Source organism: Hydractinia symbiolongicarpus, chromosome 3 (genome assembly GCF_029227915.1).
Source record: "Hydractinia symbiolongicarpus strain clone_291-10 chromosome 3, HSymV2.1, whole genome shotgun sequence".
Taxonomy (NCBI): Eukaryota; Metazoa; Cnidaria; class Hydrozoa; order Anthoathecata; family Hydractiniidae; genus Hydractinia; species Hydractinia symbiolongicarpus.
This window is the reverse complement of record NC_079877.1, coordinates 21,229,163-21,248,923: the sequence shown is the minus strand read 5'-3', so window position 1 is coordinate 21,248,923 and position 19,761 is coordinate 21,229,163. Positions and strand designations below refer to the sequence as shown.

Here is a 19,761-nt window from a genome sequence, read left to right as displayed (position 1 = left end):
TGTGACATACAGCTGTCTCATGTTTCTTTAAAGAAACATGAACATTTATAGCTATAACCACAAAGCAAAATACAAGTCCAATAGAGGCGAATGGCCTCTCGATGTAATTAATCTAGAGCATCAAGACCTCTACGTTTCTACAGAATCGCACATTCCCGTGACCTTCTCGATGTTCACAAAATACCCCATAAAAGTCCCCACTAACCTGTTGAACGACCCCGTAAGTGTAAATTGGACCGGTCAAGCCCTTGGCTACTGGAATATACAAGTTAATTTCGCCTGTCATTGCGCTAGCACCGCTTTGGGTATATCCGCCAAACACTTGAATGGCTCCGTGCCCTTTATCAACAGTATCTTTAAATTCCACATCTATTACCACATGCGGCGTATTCTAGCGAGAATGAAGGTACCCATGCCATACGATGACGGCTTTTCTCAATATGAGAACCCCTACTCTACATCTGGATATGCCCAGATTTGTCGTGAATATGGTGCCGACCCAAATGCCCAATACAAGTTTAAGGCTCTCATGTCCTCGCTCACAAATGGTAGATGGTGGCCGCAAGTAGATGGTGATTGGACCAAGTTTATCATGCCTACGGGCCAAGGCCTGACATCGGAAGGTCTGACGAAGCTTAGCGAGAGTATTCGTGTTTACGTGATTTTACTACTAGGGTCCCAAGCTGATGCCAAGGCATCCCTTATCGGTTCGGATGCTGACAATTTCACAGCGAGACAGATACTACTACAGAAATTCGAAGCTATGGTACAACGTGAGGAAAACGTAGGTCATGATATCACCGTCTTTCAAAAGGTGCTTCAATATGCCAGGACCCCAGTGAATTTTGCCGTGATGCACCACGTGTACATGCTACCATCCGATATGAACCTGCGTATTGGTAAAATTGTGGGGTATAACAACAACATCTTAATTGCGCCGGCGAGTGCGATGATTGGTATAAGGCTAGACCTAAACAACAAACCCACACAGCCTCGGGGTTTAAAACGAGTCAGACCTGGGCAAGAAATATCGAGGGGTGCCCTAAAACCGGGGTCTGAAAAGATACCTCAGTCAGGTCTAGGAGATGGAAACCCTCACGAGGACACCAAGGCCACCTTGGTTACTGCGGGAGTATTATCGATCCTAATGTACACTTGGTTGAAGAAATATTAATGCTCCGCAGGAGTACTAATATTTACGATAGCTTGCCTCTCTTATATACCACAACAAAAGCAGCAGCAGCGGCAGCGATTGTCATGTAGAGGTGTTTGGCTGCGTATTCAACAACTTTTGCAGCCACTCCGAAAAAGAACGAGACAACCGTGCCAATAATCCCAGGTAGCGCCGCACCTGCCTTACCTGCCAGGTATTTCAAAAATTTTCCAAGCCTTTCCAGCTGTTTTTGCAAAAAGCCCTTTCCTGCGGCACTTCCTGCCGCTGCAGCACCCGCTCCTCCACCACCTGTAACTGCGAGTACGATGGTGGAAATCAGTAGACCAACAGCCGAGACGATGCTTGCTATAGTAATCTCTTGCTCCTTGAACAAGGTTCTAAGCTTTTCAGCTAGAGATTTATTGCCTTCTGTGATTTTCATCAGCGTTTCCTCAATTGCTTTCAGTTGGCTCTGAGTGTCAGATGATAGTAAACCATGTGCTTCTCGTACTGCTTCCTTTTGATCTTGGAGTCGTTCTAGATCTTCCCTAGCCTTTGCGATGTCGTCGTTCCAGATAGTTTGCTGTTCCTCTGATAGTCCAGGTGTAGCTTTCTTCCTCTCAAGCCTTTTCACCTTGGCTTCTGTTTTGGCGATCTCGCTGTCGTAGAAGATCATCTTGTTTTTCAAGTGCTTTAGGTTACCCCTTAGCGTTTGAATCTTGAGATTGAGCCCTCTTCTTTCACGCTCTGTGAAGGCTTCGCTGGCGCCAAAGGGAGTCTCTTCGATCAAACTCTCCGTTGCATCCAGGACATTCTCGAGCAGCGGCATCATTTCGATATCATCGGCCTTCTCTTCAACGTGAACAATCTCGTTAAGGAGTTTCTGAGCCATAGCATTACCGCCTTTGTTTGGTGTAGTATAGTCGGTAAACCCCATGGCTCGCAAGCGACTTGTCCCTAAGCTCCTCCTTATCTCGGCAACGCTCCTCAATTCACCATGCCTTTTCGTGATCTCTATGCCATCGAAAAGAAGCTGGTTTCCCCGTGCCTCAAACTCGTTGTAATATCTCGCAATTGGCTGCCCCAGCTTCTCACCAAGATGTTCGTAAAGATTGTCGACCTTTGATTTTAGTAGCTCTTTCCTCTGCCTTGTCGTGGTGTCTCGTGCCGAGACGCTAGGCGATTGACCCTGATCTGGCGTTAGCCTACTGAAATCCTCGTCTGGAATGTTTTCCTCTGACGTAAAGTCGTCTTCTTCGTATATTGGATTAATCGGCATTTATTTGAAACGAAAATCAGCTAATAATAAAGCATGAGTAACATATTCGGAACCAAGCTCGACACCTACGCGGAGATTAAAACAATGATGGCTATGAAAGGGAAGAAGCAGCGTGTAAAAGTCAGTCATGTGCCTAGTATGATTAATCAGAACGAGGACTTGTATGTTGACATTCCCAACATGGGGCAGAACGATGTAATTTTTCCAGGTAGTATCAAACTACTTTTCGATCTGGAACTTACTGGGACAAACACGAAGCGCACTATCGTTAGCAATATAGGTAAATCCTTGGTGCAAAATCTTCGTATCACTTTGAATAGCAACGAGGTGCGAAATATTAGCGACTACAGGGTGCTCGCTACTTACAAGGACCTATGGTTGCCCAAGTTTCATCGGGAAAACAACTTGATCCTAGAGGGGATCAATCCCAACGACGGTACAATCCGCGCCCTACAGGTAAAAGCGACTGATCATGCAGGCACGGACGAGGAAAAAGCGATCGTCGCAGCCTATGGCAGCACGTTTTGTATTCCTCTAGGAAAAATTTTTGAATTGACACGAGACTTGCCGTTCTACCAGCCAGGGCTACACGATAGGCTGCAATTCGTTATACATTTTGCATCGTACGGTGACGTTATCAAAGATGGTGGTACGGTGTCTTCAGGAAGCACGGCAGCTAAGCCCGCAGACAGTGCTTACAAGATCACTAATATTTCGCTAGAATTCGACAAGGTTGTAAACGAGGGTCTCGCGAGCGCTATGATGTCACGGTATAGTCGTTTGGCGCTACCATATGAAAGGGTTCTCCGTAGCAAGGTTGTCACGATGAAAAAGGCTGACACAAGCTACAATTTGCAAATTGATACGCCTGCAAAAAGTTTGAAAGGCGTTTTACTGCTCTTTGTAGACCCTGGAAAAGCGAAGGCTTACTCGGGCGCTAACGAGGTGTTTTATAACCCAAAGATCGAAAAAATCTCGATCACTGTTGAGGGTGAGCCGAATGAGCTCTACACGCACGCGATGCTCCCTAAAGATCACCTCGAGCAGATCGTAAACTTATTCGGTAGCCACGATTCAGGGGTGACAATTGGGCAGTTCATGACTGAGAGTTATGCGCTGTTTGTTGATTTCCGAGCATCACCCGATCATAGTCTCCACGGTTCCGGAAGTCAATTACAGAGATTTTCAGACGGTATAACATTGCATATGACAAAGAAGGCAGACGGAACAACCGGGAATATTAAATGCTACGTTTTCCTACTTCAAGATGCTCAACTGAATATTTTAGATGGTAGATTTCACTCTGTGGAATACTGAAAATAAATGGCGACCTGGCAGGAGGGGCGTTGATTAACGCTCTAGCATTCTCGGGGAGTAACTATTTGTTCAGTAAGCTGTCAGGCCATGGCGAAGAGGAACGGAAACAGCATGATAAAGCAATTGAGCAACTGCAAGCTGCTCAAACACAGTGGGTAAGAGATCGGCAGGCAAAGATTGATTGGTATAACCATCAACGAGAGCTGAAAAAGCAAGCTGGAGAGAGCTTGAAGGAGCTCGATGAAGGCATGCGTGAGTACTATATCGCAACGATCGAAAAAGCTCCAAAACTATCCGATTTTTACACACCTTCCAAGCAACAACAGGATGGTGAGCTCACGTTCATCGTTGGATCCTTAGCCCTCCTTGGTTTTGCAGCGTACAAATGGGGGTAATCGATATGTAATAAATATGTCTAAAGTAAAGCATATCATTACTCCAGAAGAGGCGAAAAAATTAAGCAGTATTTACTATACCCCTGAAAATCTCTGGACTGGTCGCAAGGCTGTTAAATTGCTCGCTGAGCAGAGTGTACTACCTAAAAAGAAAATTATACATTGGCTATCTCGCCAGTTGCTCTGGCTTAAACATATTTGAGGACCTAAAAGGATTGATTACCCGCATTTTACCATTAAAAAACCTAATGAAATGCACCTCATGACAAAGTCTACAGTAACGTGTACAAATATATCCTCACAGGGATCGATGTAGCCTCGCGCTACAAGGTAGCTAGACCATTGAGAACGAAGAAAGCCAGCGAAGTCGCTGATATGATCAAGGACATTTACAAAGCAGGACCTTTACGCTATCCGAAGATCTTCCAGTGCGACAACGGTAGTAAGTTCAAGTCGGATGTGACAAAACTGTTAGAGGGCGTCGAGATTAAGCGCGCAACCACCAAATATCATCATACGTTCACAGCCTTTGTCGAGTCTTATAACAAGGTGCTCGCTGAGAGACTGTTCAAGTCCCAGGATGCACAAGAGTTGGTCACTGATGAGACTAGTACCACATGGGTGAAACATCTGTACACCATCGTCAAAAGCATGGACAATACCAAGACTGCCATGATCGGTATGAAACCCAACAAGGCAATCAAGCTAGATGAAGTCCCACTTACGAAAGACCCGCGGCCTGAAGAAAAGCCTCTACCTGAGGACGGTCTTTACTTGTACCTGCTACAACCGGGAGAAGAGCACGGTGATGCTAAAAGACTTGCAACGGACGCTTTTTGGAGTAAAAAGACATATAGACTCGACCGCATCGAGCAGCAACCAAACAACCGTTTGTTGTACTATCTTGCAGGTGGGCCTGATCGAAGCTTTGTGGCAGAGGAGTTGATGCTGGTGCCGGAAGATGTTGAAGTACCCCCGGAGTATGTAAAAGAATGGTAAATTTCACGAGCCAGATGACCATTTCATCAAGTCCCCCGCTGCGGGGGACTTGCTCAGTTGGTATTGTATAAGCGTGGTTAATGTGAACCTGTGGCTCACATTAATACTTACCAACATAAAGTCTTAGTCATCCTCCTCAGAGTCAGTCAATCGGATGAAGGTGGGTATAATCATAAGGATCTAGGGTATAAAATGGATAGCCATAGACGATTCCCTTGATAACATTTTGCTCGCTATCAAGATTTTTGATGTCAACCAATGCCCTGTCATCGATTTGAATGTTGAGCATGTCGCCAATTTTCTTTAGATCTGCTAGATCCGAGAGCCTTATGTCCTTATCCTTGATATTCTCGTAGCAGAGCATGCCCCACTTGTTCACCTCAGCGGAAACAATATGCAAACCCCTGCGATCCCCGATATCGTATTCGAGCACTTCATCCTCCTCCTCACATGCAATTGTCGTCCATGGTTTTTCTCCCGAGGCTACTCTGTCTAAAAGCTCATCATCATCTGGATATACAAACCCCTCGTAGTATGGTCCATTTCTAAATCTAAAATTTTCCAAACACTGTGAACAATAATCGGTAGTGGAACCTGCATTGATACAGCATCGCAGAACCGGTACCGTCACATCGTAACACTTTGTAAATTGCTGACTCTGTACGTAATTTTGCATTTTTCTTTAACGCTTAATTATATATTGAAATATTTTGAGACGGTCAAGCAGCGTCAGGTTTTTTTGTGGTTTTTGTAATCTATCAAGACGGGTTACAAAAAAAAATCCTAGATCTCGGCAAGCTCCATCAATCTCTGATGTGTATAATTACGACCTAATCGAAAGTGCCTTGGACGTTCGGGATTTATTTCGATGCATCCACGCTCTCGGAGCCAGTTGTAATGTACAATGGCATTTGGAGTTTCTGCAAGAACGACGAGTTGACCGTTGGGGTAATCTGTTAACTTGTTGCGAATCTTTTGCGCTACATAGCCTTGTTGCCCACATATAGCGACATACGGATATTCATCGTTGTTATTCTTTTGGATTATAACCATTCCGTTATCCTTTCTAGGGTCTTCAAGGTGAGGAACGGTTCGCTTATGTAGTACTCCAATTTCTTGCTCTTGTACGGCTATCATTCCCTCGAGGTCGTCAACATCTTCCTCTAGGGTAAGAATTTGACGATCTTTGTCCTCCAAATCGTCGGTGAGCAGAGCCAGGGCTATATCTTTTTCTTCGAGGTCATCTTCAAGCAACGCCAGGGCTTGACGCTGCTCTTCGAAGGTCTTGAGCTGTAGTTGCTCACGGATTTTTGGGAAAATTGTGTTGCAGCAATATTTCCTGAACCTTCTCGCTTTGGGTTGGTGGCTTCCAAACACCAGCTCATACATACCCTCCTCATTGATGTAGAGGTCGTATTTTTGAGAGTCAGATGGCCATTTCACAGGTTCCCCCGTAACGGGGGAACCGCTTAGTTGCCACTTGTGAGTGTAATTTTCCCGACTACAGTGGTTGCGGATGGTATCAGATGTGTCTTTTTTGTACTCCAGTGCGCCTTGTACTACTTCTTTAGCACGAGTCCAAGGGCGACCGTTGATGGTTACGGTATGTAACTTGGTATTGTTAAATTCAACTGCTACAAGACAAGACATTTTATCTTACAGTTTTGGAATTCCCGGGATCATGTTGCATGGACGGTGCTCTTGATTTTGAATGTGCTAGTTAATGTGAACCTGTGGCTCACATTAATACTTACCTCGTCCCCAGGGAACCATCTAATAGGACGAAGCCGTCGTGCTATCTATAAGTGCCCGTAGTCTACCTCGAATATCGGGGTCTCTTGTATTGCCTTCCATCCACTTGAGTCCCTCGAGACAGATGAAGATATCGTGGGGATTGCCGTTGTTATTCCTAAGCTGCTTGCGGTTTTGTTTAAAACGGGCTGGAAGGGATCTGAAAACACGATTTATCTCAATATTTTTTATTTTGTAGTTTTGGAATAATTCCAAACAGGTTGCTTGGGACAGAATTCAAAAAGTTTTCCAAGTCCTGGGGTGCTCCAGTCTTACGTACAGGCAAGCGTGCTTGGACTTTTTGAGCTGAGCCTTGATGTTTTCCCAGTCGCTGATCATGTTTGTTTCCTCGTCGATCAATTTCATGTCTGATCGTTCGTGGGGGTACCACATGAACAACTGCTTTTTTTGCCTTCGAAGGTTCTTCGGGATGGCCGTGTAGCTTTGAGTGAGTAGCCAGAGACTGTGTTTGCGATGTCTACCACTGATGGCAAGCTCAAGCAAGGGCTGTCGCTTTTTATCGAGATCCTCGTCAACGATAAACAACGTCTCTTCGCCCGCCAGCAATGATGACAGTTTTTGGATCCATTCGAACAGCTGCTCCTTGGGCTCCACCAGAAACACGTAGTCATCCCTCCACAGCGAGGATCTCTCTTGATAGGTCTTGTTCCAGCGGAGGGTAGGGCAGAGAATGAAAATGTTGTCGAAATGCTGCCTATACTCGTTCTCAATCAAATCCAGGACACGCTGCGTCTTGCCACAGCTTGTTGGTCCAGTAAAGATTGCTGTATGCGGGTCCTTGACAATGTCCATTTTATTCAAAGCCGTGTTTGCCCTCCACGACAAACACGGCTTTTTCGCAGTTATTTCGGAGGCATTAGGGAACGTTTATACCACTTTTGTTTTATCGCGTAATCGTCGAATAATATCGCTCCTGTTATATATCCAGTGAGCTTTAAGCCGTCCTCCATGTCCATTTTGGCCCCCGGTCTAGAAACTCCCAGAGCCTTTTTCGCGCCTAGCGCCAAGATAATAGTATAGGATACTAGTCTGAGAGATTCCCATAGGGAATCCACGATTTTTTTCTCATACTCCTCTTTGCTGCTCATTTATTATAGGTTATCGCATCTTGAAAATGTCGATATGACGCCCTTCCGCTGACACGGCCGCCAGGCAATGGCGTTGCTTTTGCGTGGGTTGAGACGGCCCTTCCGCTGGCGCACCTGTGGAGACGGTTTCAGCAGGCTTCTTACGTATGTAATAGACTGCAACGCAAGCGGCAAGTACGGCAGCGAGACCTCCAGCGACATAGAGATATGCACTGAACTTGTAAGGACTTGCGACAGGTTCCTGACCCTCCTGCGAAGTACTTTTGCCCACGTTCTTCTGTAAGTCAGCCTTGTTCTTCCGATTCCATTCAGCAAGTCTTTTTCCAGCAGCGACACGACCCTCATTCTTCTTGGTTATGACTTGGTTAGATTACTCTTCACTCATTTATTTAGACTGGCCCTTGGAAAAATAGTAGATGAAAAGAGGTCTTTATCTGAAGTGCCCAGATCGGGGGTGGTAGTGGGGGACGTTTCATCCCCCACCTACAACGAAGGAAAAGCCATCTACTGTTTTAAACGAGCAAAGGCACGTTTGGGCTAAAAATTTTGTAAAGAGCTTTACAAAATTTCCTTGTAGTGACGAATCAGTGAATTTTCGACTTTTCTAGTAGGGCCAAGTTTTGCTCAAAATTCTCCCATACCTTCACCAAGGACCTACAGACCATCGTGTAAAGTAACGATGGTCTCTCTTCAAACCTTTTAACAGCCTGAATGTAATGGCGCCTGCCGCGTTTGTGGAACGAACTAAGCAAAACTGGAAAGAGACTCATTCCACTCTCCACAAGTACGTGTGAGATAACGAGCCTACATAACCTCCTGTTCCCATCTTCGAATGGATGGATGTTAATAAAGTCCATAAACAACCTCACCGCGTTCCATATCGGATCGTCAGTCTCTGTAGAGTAGTATCGATCTAGGGCGTCTGTCACTAACCTTGGGATTGCAGAAACAGGGGCAAATTTGTGAGAACCAGCGAATACCTTAGCCGTCCTGTATTTCCCTGTCAGCACAGGTTTGCCGCCCCTGTGTTTTTCCACGCGCATCATGATCTCATGGATAGCTTGGATTTTGTCAGGCGTGAGACGTCCGCAGCCCTTCATCCATTTCAAAGCGAGCATAAAGTTTATCATCTGCCTTTTGAAACTTTTCGTCTTGCCGTGTGCGTCTTCATGATCTTGCATCAGGTTCCAGACCTCAGATGCTGAAAAGTTAGGGCCTATCTCTCCTTCGGATGTATAGGTTCCGTACGCGAACAGGGCTTCCCACCCTTTTAGAAATTCCTCTACGTATGCGTGGTTTTTCCGCCTTTGCGAGAGTTCGGCTAGCGTCGCAGTCTTTCTCAAAACATTCTTGTACTCGTCTTCGTCTGCCATCCAATGCTGCCTTTTCAATTTTTCCATTTTGTTAAATATCTGACTGCTCCCCATCTTCTTCTTGCTGTTCATCATCTCGCTCTTTATCTGTCTTGGACACATGCTGGCAGGCATGGTTAATTGTATGAGCAACAACCAATATTGGCGCTAGAAATTTTCCAAAGGCAGAGTACACAAGGATCCCCAAATCTGCCATGGAGTCCTTGATAATCGGGTCTTCCTCGATGTCTTTTTTCAGACCCTCCGCACTGTCGAGTTGAACAACATTACCTATGGCCTTCGCGTACATGCCAATCGCATGTGAAGAGAGTGCTTTGGCGGTCTTCTCCCCCTTATCATGAATTTCTCGTTGAACATAGTCGGCGTACGCTTTTTCGATCACCTCATCCGTGCCTTATCAGCAAAGCTTTCAGTACATTTTTTGGGCAAGAGATGCTGTTTGCCTTTGCGTATACCTTCTTTCAAGGCTTGACGTTTGTCGATAGGTTTTTCACGATGTTGAAAGGCTTCCGTGTCTGCAACATCAAATATAGCTGTAATCTCACTCATCTTTATTAGAAGCCTTCTATAACGCAAAAAGCAGAGCACGATCAAGACGTACGGAAGGATTATTGCTACGGTGAGGCTTATGTCGTTCATCATTTTTATTTTTCAAAACAAACCCCCCGCAAGGGAACCCTCTGGGTTTTTGTTGTTGTTGTTGTTGTTGTTGTTGTTTGAACCCAGAGGGTTTTTGATTCTGTGAGTATACCACTCAGAGCCTTTGGTTCACCATATCCGAGGTGTTTTTCAGTGCTGTCCTGCTTTGCAGGCCTAGCGTACTTGCTCTTTATACTCTATACAGAATGTCGTGCTTGTACTACGCATTAACGAGACCCACCTTTTTAAGTGAGCACTTTCAGAGGCCGTTCCTAGCACTGACATTTAACTGGCATTTTGGCACAATTTTTCCCGACTGGCACAATTTTTCCCGTCGTGGCACAGTGTGGGAGAAACCGGGGCGAGACGGCCGCTTCCAGTTAGGACGTGCTCTCGCCCGCGCACTCCTACCCTTCAGCCAGGATCTAAGCCTGCTCCCACAGTTTTACTATAATTTGAGCTTCGTATAAAACTATTCAGTATCACCTTGAGTACTACCTGTGTGAAAATTCATGCATCACCGGTTAGCTCGTTTGCACATCATACAGAAAACCTCTTGCTTATTCAAAAATGTTTATCATTTTTGAATGGATGAGGCAAATGAGTTTTATCTTGCTTCTACCGCCTCATACTGAAGAGGAGATATATCTACAACCTTTCTTTTGATTCTCTGCGATCCACAAGGGTTGCATGTTAGTATAGTGGAGCCTTTCGAGTTGAACTGTTTCGCTGGGATATTCCCCGTTCACATGATACTTGAGCGGTACCTTGTGATCAAACTGCCACTGCCCTCGGTTTCCCCAGCACATCCCATCTTTGAATTGACCCCGGATATGACCGATAAATGTGCAGATATTGCATCCAAGGTACTCAGTAGAGGCTATTTCGGTATCATGTTTTAGAGCAGCGCGAATCCTGGCTAGAATGAGGTCATACCTTTACCCTGGGAAATTACATATAGAACATACGTTCCGCCGCTTTTGATGTCGACATCTGTTACGTTCCCGTGACGCCTTGTGAACATCGAGGCATTTTATACACCATTTCGTTCGCTGGCCCTTGTTTTGGATTTTGAAGCTGTCAAGGGATTGGGGTTGTTTGCATTTTGTACACCTTTTACCTTCCATTTGTTGTTGCTTTTGTAAGACATCGCTTCACAAAACTCTGGACAGGGAAACCTCAATATTTACAGCGTCAGCGGTACTGTGTGGATGCCATCCTCGAGTACCTTTCGCTTATCATAAAAGCCGAGAGGCCCAGCTTGTTTTGTTCGTACGTAACCATCCCCTGGTTGTGCACCCGGAAACCTACGTTTTTCGCCATGTCAATAGAGCCATTCAACGCGTTCTTATACCTCTCTCATGTCATAGCGTTCCGCTTTTTCGACATACCCTTACAGGAGAATTTTGTGCCCTCTATTCCTTCAATGAAGTAACACTTGATTGAGTCAGCAATCATTCTAAAACCGATAAACCCCGGTTTGAATAGCCCTCCTGTTCGACTCGAGTACTTATCAGTGACGAGCCAGTTTTTCACGTCTTTGTCGTATTCGTCAAGCAGTTCAGGGCGAACGACATCTCGCAACTCTTCTCCAGAGATGGCAAAATAAGCGGAATCCGTATCCATATACACGTACTCAAAGTCTCGACGATCCACGTACTTATCCAAAAAATCGTAATAGAACTCAAGCATGCGCAATTTGGTCAGCTGGTACACTGCAATGCCGCACTGGTACGCTCTGTCGATATGCACCTTTTTCTTTCCTTCTCTGATCTCGTAAGCATCACCTATCTCTTCAAGATCTTCAAGGTATGGCGATCTCATCGCGGCATCCACCTTCTTTTCATCTCTCGTAAAGGTGGTGTTCGCGTGCCTCGCTTGGTCCTCGATCATTTTCCCATAGAACGAGTTCCCCTTCAACTTGGCCGTATCTCCAACAATACGCTTGTCAGGATCGTTATCGGCTTGTCGTCGTGCATCAGCAATTTCTTCCGGAAACCACGCAAACGGTTTACCTCGTACATACTCGATGAGCTGGTGAAACGCTGTCACCTTCAGGCCATGGTCAAGGTACCACTCGAGCAAGGTTGTGAACAGCAAGATCTTTTCAGCTTTTATCAACCCTAGGAGCTTACGTGTGCCTGAAACACGTTTGCGCCCTGTTGCTTTTAGGTACTCGTGCATGTGCTCAGGGATTTGATCGTCGGGTATCTCCTTGACCACAAATAGCGGAGCCATCTCGCTGAATTTGTCATATAGTTCCAGAGGGATCTCGATGTCGACCTGCGCAAAACCAAAGAGGGATCCATTTTGCATACCTTCTTTCAACAGTCTGATGTTGTGCTCAGCCGTGGGTGGGTTGATCTTGATCAGCTTCTCTTTACCGCATGGAAAGTAGTTCATCAACGTACTCGGGTACAGTAGGTTCGCGTCAAGCCCCAAAACGGTTTTGCACTTCCGTGGCTCCTGGTAGATGTGGGATCTGATACCCGTCACGTCTCTCTCGTGGTACCTACAGAACACGATGGCAGGCCCTCCCACCATCCCCGTTTGAAGCAGTTCATACGCCTCATTCTTTGTGCACTCAGTGCAAGCCTTTTGCACCTTTTGCACGCCTTGCACTTCTTGTTGAAGCAGTCTTCATTACACTTATGCTTACAAGGCTCTCCTGGAGCGTAGAGCTCTAGCTTTGGGTTCAGTCGTAGGGACTTGTTCAAGACGTGGCGCATCGATACGCCTGGAATGCTTACTGCGTCTTTCAAAATGTCTATCTTGTCGTCGTAGTACTGCAACCTTGTCTTGTCCACAGCTTTGATGAAAGGTTCCACGTCGGCTAGATTGTACTCACATAACCAGTCCCTCATGGTGACGCAGCCTCGCTTGTAAAACTCTGCACGGAATGTTTCGTACTCATCAAGAGAGAGGGTGTTTTTACCAATAAGACTGCTATAGAAGTGTACGTGCTCCACGGGGCCGACGTGGTTTAGCTTGTCATAGCTCGTCAGCCACTCGTAGGGGAACACCAGCCTTTCGAGCTTGCAATCCAGAGACTTGCATCATAGGTCATAGCTCATAACAGGAGAGAGAAAATTTTTGGTATCGAGAAATTTGAACCTCGAGGTCGTAAAGAACATGTAGTTGTTTTTCTTTCTTCGCCACGTTGATCTTATCGCTATCGTCTTTGGCAATTTGATCGACAAAGTACCGCTTGATCATATTCAGGTCATAATTGCCACTGTTGAAGCCGATCACGGCCACTTGGTTTACCCACTCGTTCCATGCCTTCTGAGTCTTATCTGGAAGCATGTCAAAGTCATCGGGTCTCGGGTACATTCTCTCCACCTCTTTCACGATGAGGGCGTGTCTCTTTTCGAGCTGCTCCACAAACTGTTTAATCAAGATCTTGGGATCATCGTGCTCCAAGAACGTTGGATCTCCGTTCAGACTATCGTGAATGGCGACGCTGACCGGCACATGCTCCCAGATGTATGTTAGATCGGATGTTTGCCGCTGGCGTAAAGGTGCTAGGAGGGCCTCGAAATCAAACACGATGTAGTAAGGGTAGGGTCGAAATTCTTTCTTAAAGTACCTCTTGGCTTTGGGTGGGCTCTCGCACTCCCACACTGTCACAAGGTTGTAACCAAGTTTTCGGATGCCTTCTTCCTTAGACTTGGTGGTCTTATATCGAATTTTGTTTGTTCCTTGGCAGGGGCATCTGTGCCACTTGCAACCGTGGTACTTATAGACTGTCCCGGTCTGAGGTTCATAGCCGTCTACCCTGTAGACCTCATTTTCTTTCTCCCCGTAGCGTATCACACGTTCTCCTCCATGCCCACAGAGTGCGTGATGGATGTGTCTTCCAGTTTCCCTCGACATGTGCTCGAGCCATTTACAAGCGTCATAGCTGAAGCCCTCACCGTAAAAGACCTTCTCTGACTTGCTAGGCATGCGCTTGACCTTATTGCCTTTGCAGATGATGGTCGGCTTTTTTCCTTCACATATCTTCTTATGTCTCGTAAGATCTCCGCTGCTTGTAAACATTTGCTTGCAGGCTTCGCATTCCCATTTCTGTCGTGCCAGTACGTCTAAAGCCTTGATGTAGAAACAGTGTCCATCCAGCATACCAAGGTTGATTGTTTCTAAATCTTTTTTGTATTGATTCTGACCGTACACGAGTCTCCATGGCGCTTTCTCAGAGTTGGTCTTGGGTTCAAAGACTCTGATGTTAATCTTGAAACGCTTCGCTATCTCCTCAATGTCAACGAGCTTTGTATGACGCACGTCCTCACGCTTCAGTTTGGTTTTCTCGTAGTACTCGCGTGCTAGTTTGAGGGCTGGTCTTGTAAGGTACTCTGTTCCACGTTCTACCCCGGCCCTCTTTTCGATGGCTAGGCATCGCCAGACACATAGGTTGTCCGTTCGCTCTTCTTTACCATCCACAGCGTAGATGCACCTCTTTTTTCGCAACCAGTCTGGCAAAGGTCCACAGCCTAACATGGGCTCCCTTGTGGAGATGATCTTGATCTGCACATGCTGGAAGACTATTTTTCCTTCGTATTATCCTGGGGTCTTGATTTTTCTTTCTGGTGGCAAGTACGCCTTCCCCCAAAACTCGTTATCTCCAAGATCTAATCGCTGCATTTCACATTTTTCGATAAAGGCTTCGATTTCAGCTAGGCTCGTAAGCGATCCTTCGCTTCCCTTGGTTTTGTGATACGGAGCTGTGCCACCTCCTGCTTCGTAGATGATGCAAGTAAAACTGTAGACTACCTTGACTCTCATGTCTATGTAGGGTGTAATTTTTCGCATGATGGCCTCCGCCAGTGGCTGATTAAGGTTCTTGTTGAACCGCCATGTCTTGACGCGATTTCCGTCTTCCAACATCTGTGTGTCATTTTCGCCAAAAATATGCTGTATTCGTCTTGTATGTCTCCAGCATCGTAAAAGTCCTCTCGCGCTTCGGAGTATCTCGCACGCTCTGTAGTCGATCCGCAAGAGCATCGCAAGTTGCTGCTACTGGCGCTGATATGGCGTTATATATTTTGCTAATTGCATTTTGAACCAACTCATTTTCTCTTTATTATATACAGATTTTAGACCTTCGGAGTTTTTTTTTGAAGTGGACAAAATTTGAGTAGGGAATTTCCCTACTCAAACAGATTTGTTGATGTCAGCAGTTTTGTCGAGTGCCGTCATGATGTCACGTGACTTGTTTACTCATTTGAGGCATGATGAAATCTGTGACGTCACAGATTCTTTAGGGGGTCTAAAAGCAGCGTTTTTTAATAGGGTTTTGACCGTCGAAAACCTAAAACCTGGTTATACGGGTGTACTACTCTAGCTCTATTCACATCAGAGATAGGAAAATGCGGATGTTAGGACAAAATCCCTTAGCACTTTACCATTTTACGTCAGAAGAATAGATCATACCCGTTAAATAAACGATAGAAGAGTCCATAAAATCCCTTAGCACTTTACCATTTTACGTCAGAAGAATAGATTATACCCGTTAAACCAACGATAGAAGAGTCCACAAAATCCCTTAGCACTTTACCATTTTACGGCAGAAGAATAGATCATATCCGTTAAATCAACGATAGAAGAGTCCCCAATCCCCCCTGGGCCCCCACCCCCCCACCCCCATTACAGTGATAGGATTCAACTGTGTCTATAATGGCCTCTAGCGTACGTGGTAATACCATCTACTATTATTCTTTTGTCATCATCTGCATTTAGAGCGAGTTTGTTTGTTTTTACCGTGTGAATATCATGCTTAATGGATCGAAAGGTAATCTGTTCTCTGTAAATATTCACACCATCGAACAAGCATCTCTTATAATCATCAAACCCTACGGTCTTCTTCACCACACATTTCTTGACTCCTTTGCACTTCTTGTCTTCTTTTCCGTCTAGCTGTTTATAAGCATAATTCTTCGCTCTTAGAGCGACAAACTCCATCATTACCTTACCACCTAACTCATCCTTCATCAGACCTATGATCTTCTTCACCACACATTTCTTGACTCCTTTGCACTTCTTGTCTTCTTTTCCGTCTAGCTGTTTATAAGCATAATTCTTCGCTCTTAGAGCGACAAACTACATCATTACCTTACCACCTAACTCATCCTTCATTAGACCTATGATCTTTTTATTCAAACCCAATGGTAGAGGTCTACCATCTCTCCTATCGTACCCCGAAGTGTCAAATCTCGTCGGCACATCATCAGCGATATCTTTGTAGAAGTCGTTGGTTTTGATGTGGTACACGAATGAATCTGTATCCATGTAGCAAAGCTTTACATCCCCACCATATTTTGGTCTCATGTAATCATAGTGAAACTCATACATAACTATCTTTGATAGATGGAGGATCACCGGTCCCAGGTAGATTGGCTTGTTCAGTTTGATCTTGATCCTGGACATCTCTATGCCCATCAGTGTTTCCGAGAAACAGATAGCACCCTTGAAGTTGGGCTTCATCACCAGCTTCTCATATTGTTCTTTCTTGGTAGCCAAGTGTATGTCTTTGTGTCTACGTTGATTCTCCATAGTTTTACCAAAGACTGAATTGTTCATCAGCTTGAAAAAGTCCTTTTCGAAGTCATTCGTTGATTTGGTACGCAGATCGGTATTAAAATCGATATAAGGTTTCAACCATGCGCTTTGCTTAAACCTCAGTACTCTATGAACCTTCTCAAGAATGAGACCGTGCTTCAACGCTTGATCAAGTGCACGGATGTGAATGACATAGTTCTTCTTGTCTGAAAGACACGGTGTCAGCTTTTCGACGCCATTAATCACCTTCCTCTCAGGCATGAAAGGAAGATCGTTATGTGTATCATGAAGCTCCCGTGGATATCTTACATCAACCTCAAGGAAGTAACCCTCTTCACCATTTTCCGCAGCTAACTTTGAAATGAGTTTAGCAGTAAATTTACTAGCATCAATCCACTTGAACCCTCCTGTCGGCAGCTTCTGAATCATAGCCCATCCATACAGATTGTTAGCATCAAGATACTGGAGATAGCTGTCCTCTTTATCCACCTGATATCTAGCGCCCATATATTTGTTATTGGTTTTGGCGTGTCTATGAACAGCCTGACAGAGACCGCCCCTAATACCCCTCTCTATGAAGAGTAACATATCCATATCGGACAACAAATCTAGCTCAACATCTGTCTTTTTCAGACAGGCCTGCCAGGCTAATCCCGGAGCCGTGTAAAAATGTGAAGGATCCAGTTTATAGTTTGTCAAGCATGTTTCCCTAAAAGTCTCAAAAACATCAGAAAGCAATAGAACGTCTGTCTTGAGATAGATATCATGATAAGCACCCATATTTTTAACTCCCATGTCCTTCCACACCTTCTGGGCATGCGCATAATCGGCATCACTGATACCATTCATGTTCAACTTGCTAAAAAGTCATCTTTCAACGGAAGCTTAGTTTCATTAAACCTATCGAATGAATCAACATATTCATATGGGTATACACCCTTTCTTCTCATTATTTTGAATTGCTCATCATCATTGAAGAATTTTCGAAGATTTTTACACTGATCATCAGAGAGATTGTTTACCAACGAATTCAAGCCGCTTGCCATAAATCTGAATGAGTCTATGAATCTCAGCTGTATCTTTTTGTCTTTGGTCTTTTTGTCTTTGGTCTCCCCATTTTTGCCAATGTATTCACCAACCTTAACATCCGTCGAGAAACCGATATACTTCTCCTTATATTCGACAATGACGCTTATACCTTCCTCTCCATGCTGTTTAGCAAGCTCTTTGATGAATAGATGTGCGTCATATCCGCTAAGATTATGGAAGACAACTGGAATATAATTGGGTACCTTATATCGGAGATTACATTCTCGATGGGCAGCCCCGCGAAACTTGCTGGTGAAATGGCAGTGATCCCTAATCTTGATGTCGTCCTTGTCATCAAATTCTTCCATGCAAATGTGGCACACCCTGGCTCTCTTAAAACCGTCACGCTCCTCCTCCGTCAGTGGATCCATTGCTTTCTGAGGAAACATGTTATATAACCTTTTCACCTCAGAAACTACATGATCTACAAAGCGCGGAACACAGTCCTCACCGCGGTAAAGCTTCAGAGGGTGCGGCACTTCACCATGAGCATATTTGCTATAACAACAGAAACCCGTGGGAACATGTTTACCAACTTTCTCGGTGGATGATCCGCATTTTCTCTCTTCTTCGGGCAACTCTTTTGTGAAAGCTTCGAAATCGGCATACATGATAAATGGAGCTTTGAGCTGAAAATTACCATCAGTGAAGGTTAAGGTGCTACCCTCCTCAGGGAGTTGAATCTTAGCGGCATCGTTATTCTTGCAATACTCAAAGTGCCCATCCCTTTTCTGTTTGCTTAAGAATCCATTTAGACAATTCAAGCAATAATACTCCCTATTTTTGTGCTTCGAGTTGGCCTTGCTCAGGGCACCGCTCAAGTTCTTAACGGCGATATAATGTCTCTTATCCCCCTAACACAGTAAAAACAAAACAACCGTCTCCTTACGATCCAGATGCTTCGACTTGCGACACATGTAGATACTTTCTCTCCCATCCTTTGTCAAAACATGCACAGCGACATCGGGGTTCCTTCTCTCAAACAAATCTATTTTATTTAGCGCCATTGGGAAAGTTAGACCATCCCAATTATACTTGCCTTCAAACTTCTTAAGAATTGAGATACGCTCAGGATGATTATTGATCAGATTGTGGTTAAGCGCAGCGATAATAGCCCATCCGAAACATTCATCATCATCCTCGTTATGAGGGTTAATCACAGATCGCTTTCCACTGAAATTCTTGGGTAGCGGCAAGTAAGAACTACCTCTGGTTAATTTCAGTTTATGGAAGTCCACATGCATATGTAGGATCCTTTCGATTGTGAACCCGCTGGCGGGTAGTGCAGGGTTTTTAATCTGCTCGATTATCTTATTACACATCCGATCGAAAACATCGGAAATGTCATCGTGGGCGTGCAGTATCTCCATATAGCTATTGAACGCTTTATCGACATACATTACTATGGATTCAGGAGTAGATAAATCCTCATTGGATAAATCATCCCTTACCCACCTCACCCACAAGGTCGCCTGAGTCTTCAATGACTTCTTCTGCCCGAGCACGTCACTCATCAACCTCTTGCCTACATGCTCGACCTTTTCAAGAAAGACCTTGACATTCTTCTCACCATCAGGGTTTATCTTAAACCTTTTGTAGGAACCTACAAACGCTTCTTCAATAGGAGTATAGGGGTTTTCCTCTTTCACCTCTTTCTCCTCTTTCTCTCCACTGCCCTTTTTATACAAACCCATGATCTTATCCTTCATGGTTTTGAAAGCTTTTGTTGTTTTATCCTTAATAGCCTTAGGTACATGATTTATCAACCATTCCCTCCATTCATTCAACTTACTTTTCACAATAGGTCTGGTTTTAATCATTTCTTGCAGCTCAAACAAATGTCTTGTTGGCTAGTACCGGATCTCGAGGGTCTCGGTGCCGGTACGGGTCTAGGCATCGGTATTGGTCTATTTGGTCTCGGCGCTGGTACTGGTCTGGTGGGTCTCGGCACGGGTACCGGTGCTGACACGTTAGTGGTTGTCAATAATTCGATCAGCTCAGCCTTTCTGAGCTTTCAGTAGCCACGTAGACCGCGTTCTCTAGCGAGATCCCTTAATTCGGA

At 45.0% G+C, this 19,761-nt stretch overlaps 1 protein-coding gene across 1 annotated transcript; it reads right to left on the bottom strand.

The window, feature by feature from the left end:
• Window positions 1–8,627: 8,627 nt before the first annotated feature.
• LOC130636931 (protein adenylyltransferase Fic-like) lies at window positions 8,628–9,443 on the bottom strand. The gene has a single exon (XM_057446781.1). The coding sequence runs from the start codon at window positions 9,441–9,443 to the stop codon at window positions 8,628–8,630; it is 816 nt and encodes a 271-aa protein (XP_057302764.1).
• Between the last annotated feature and the right edge of the window lie 10,318 nt (window positions 9,444–19,761).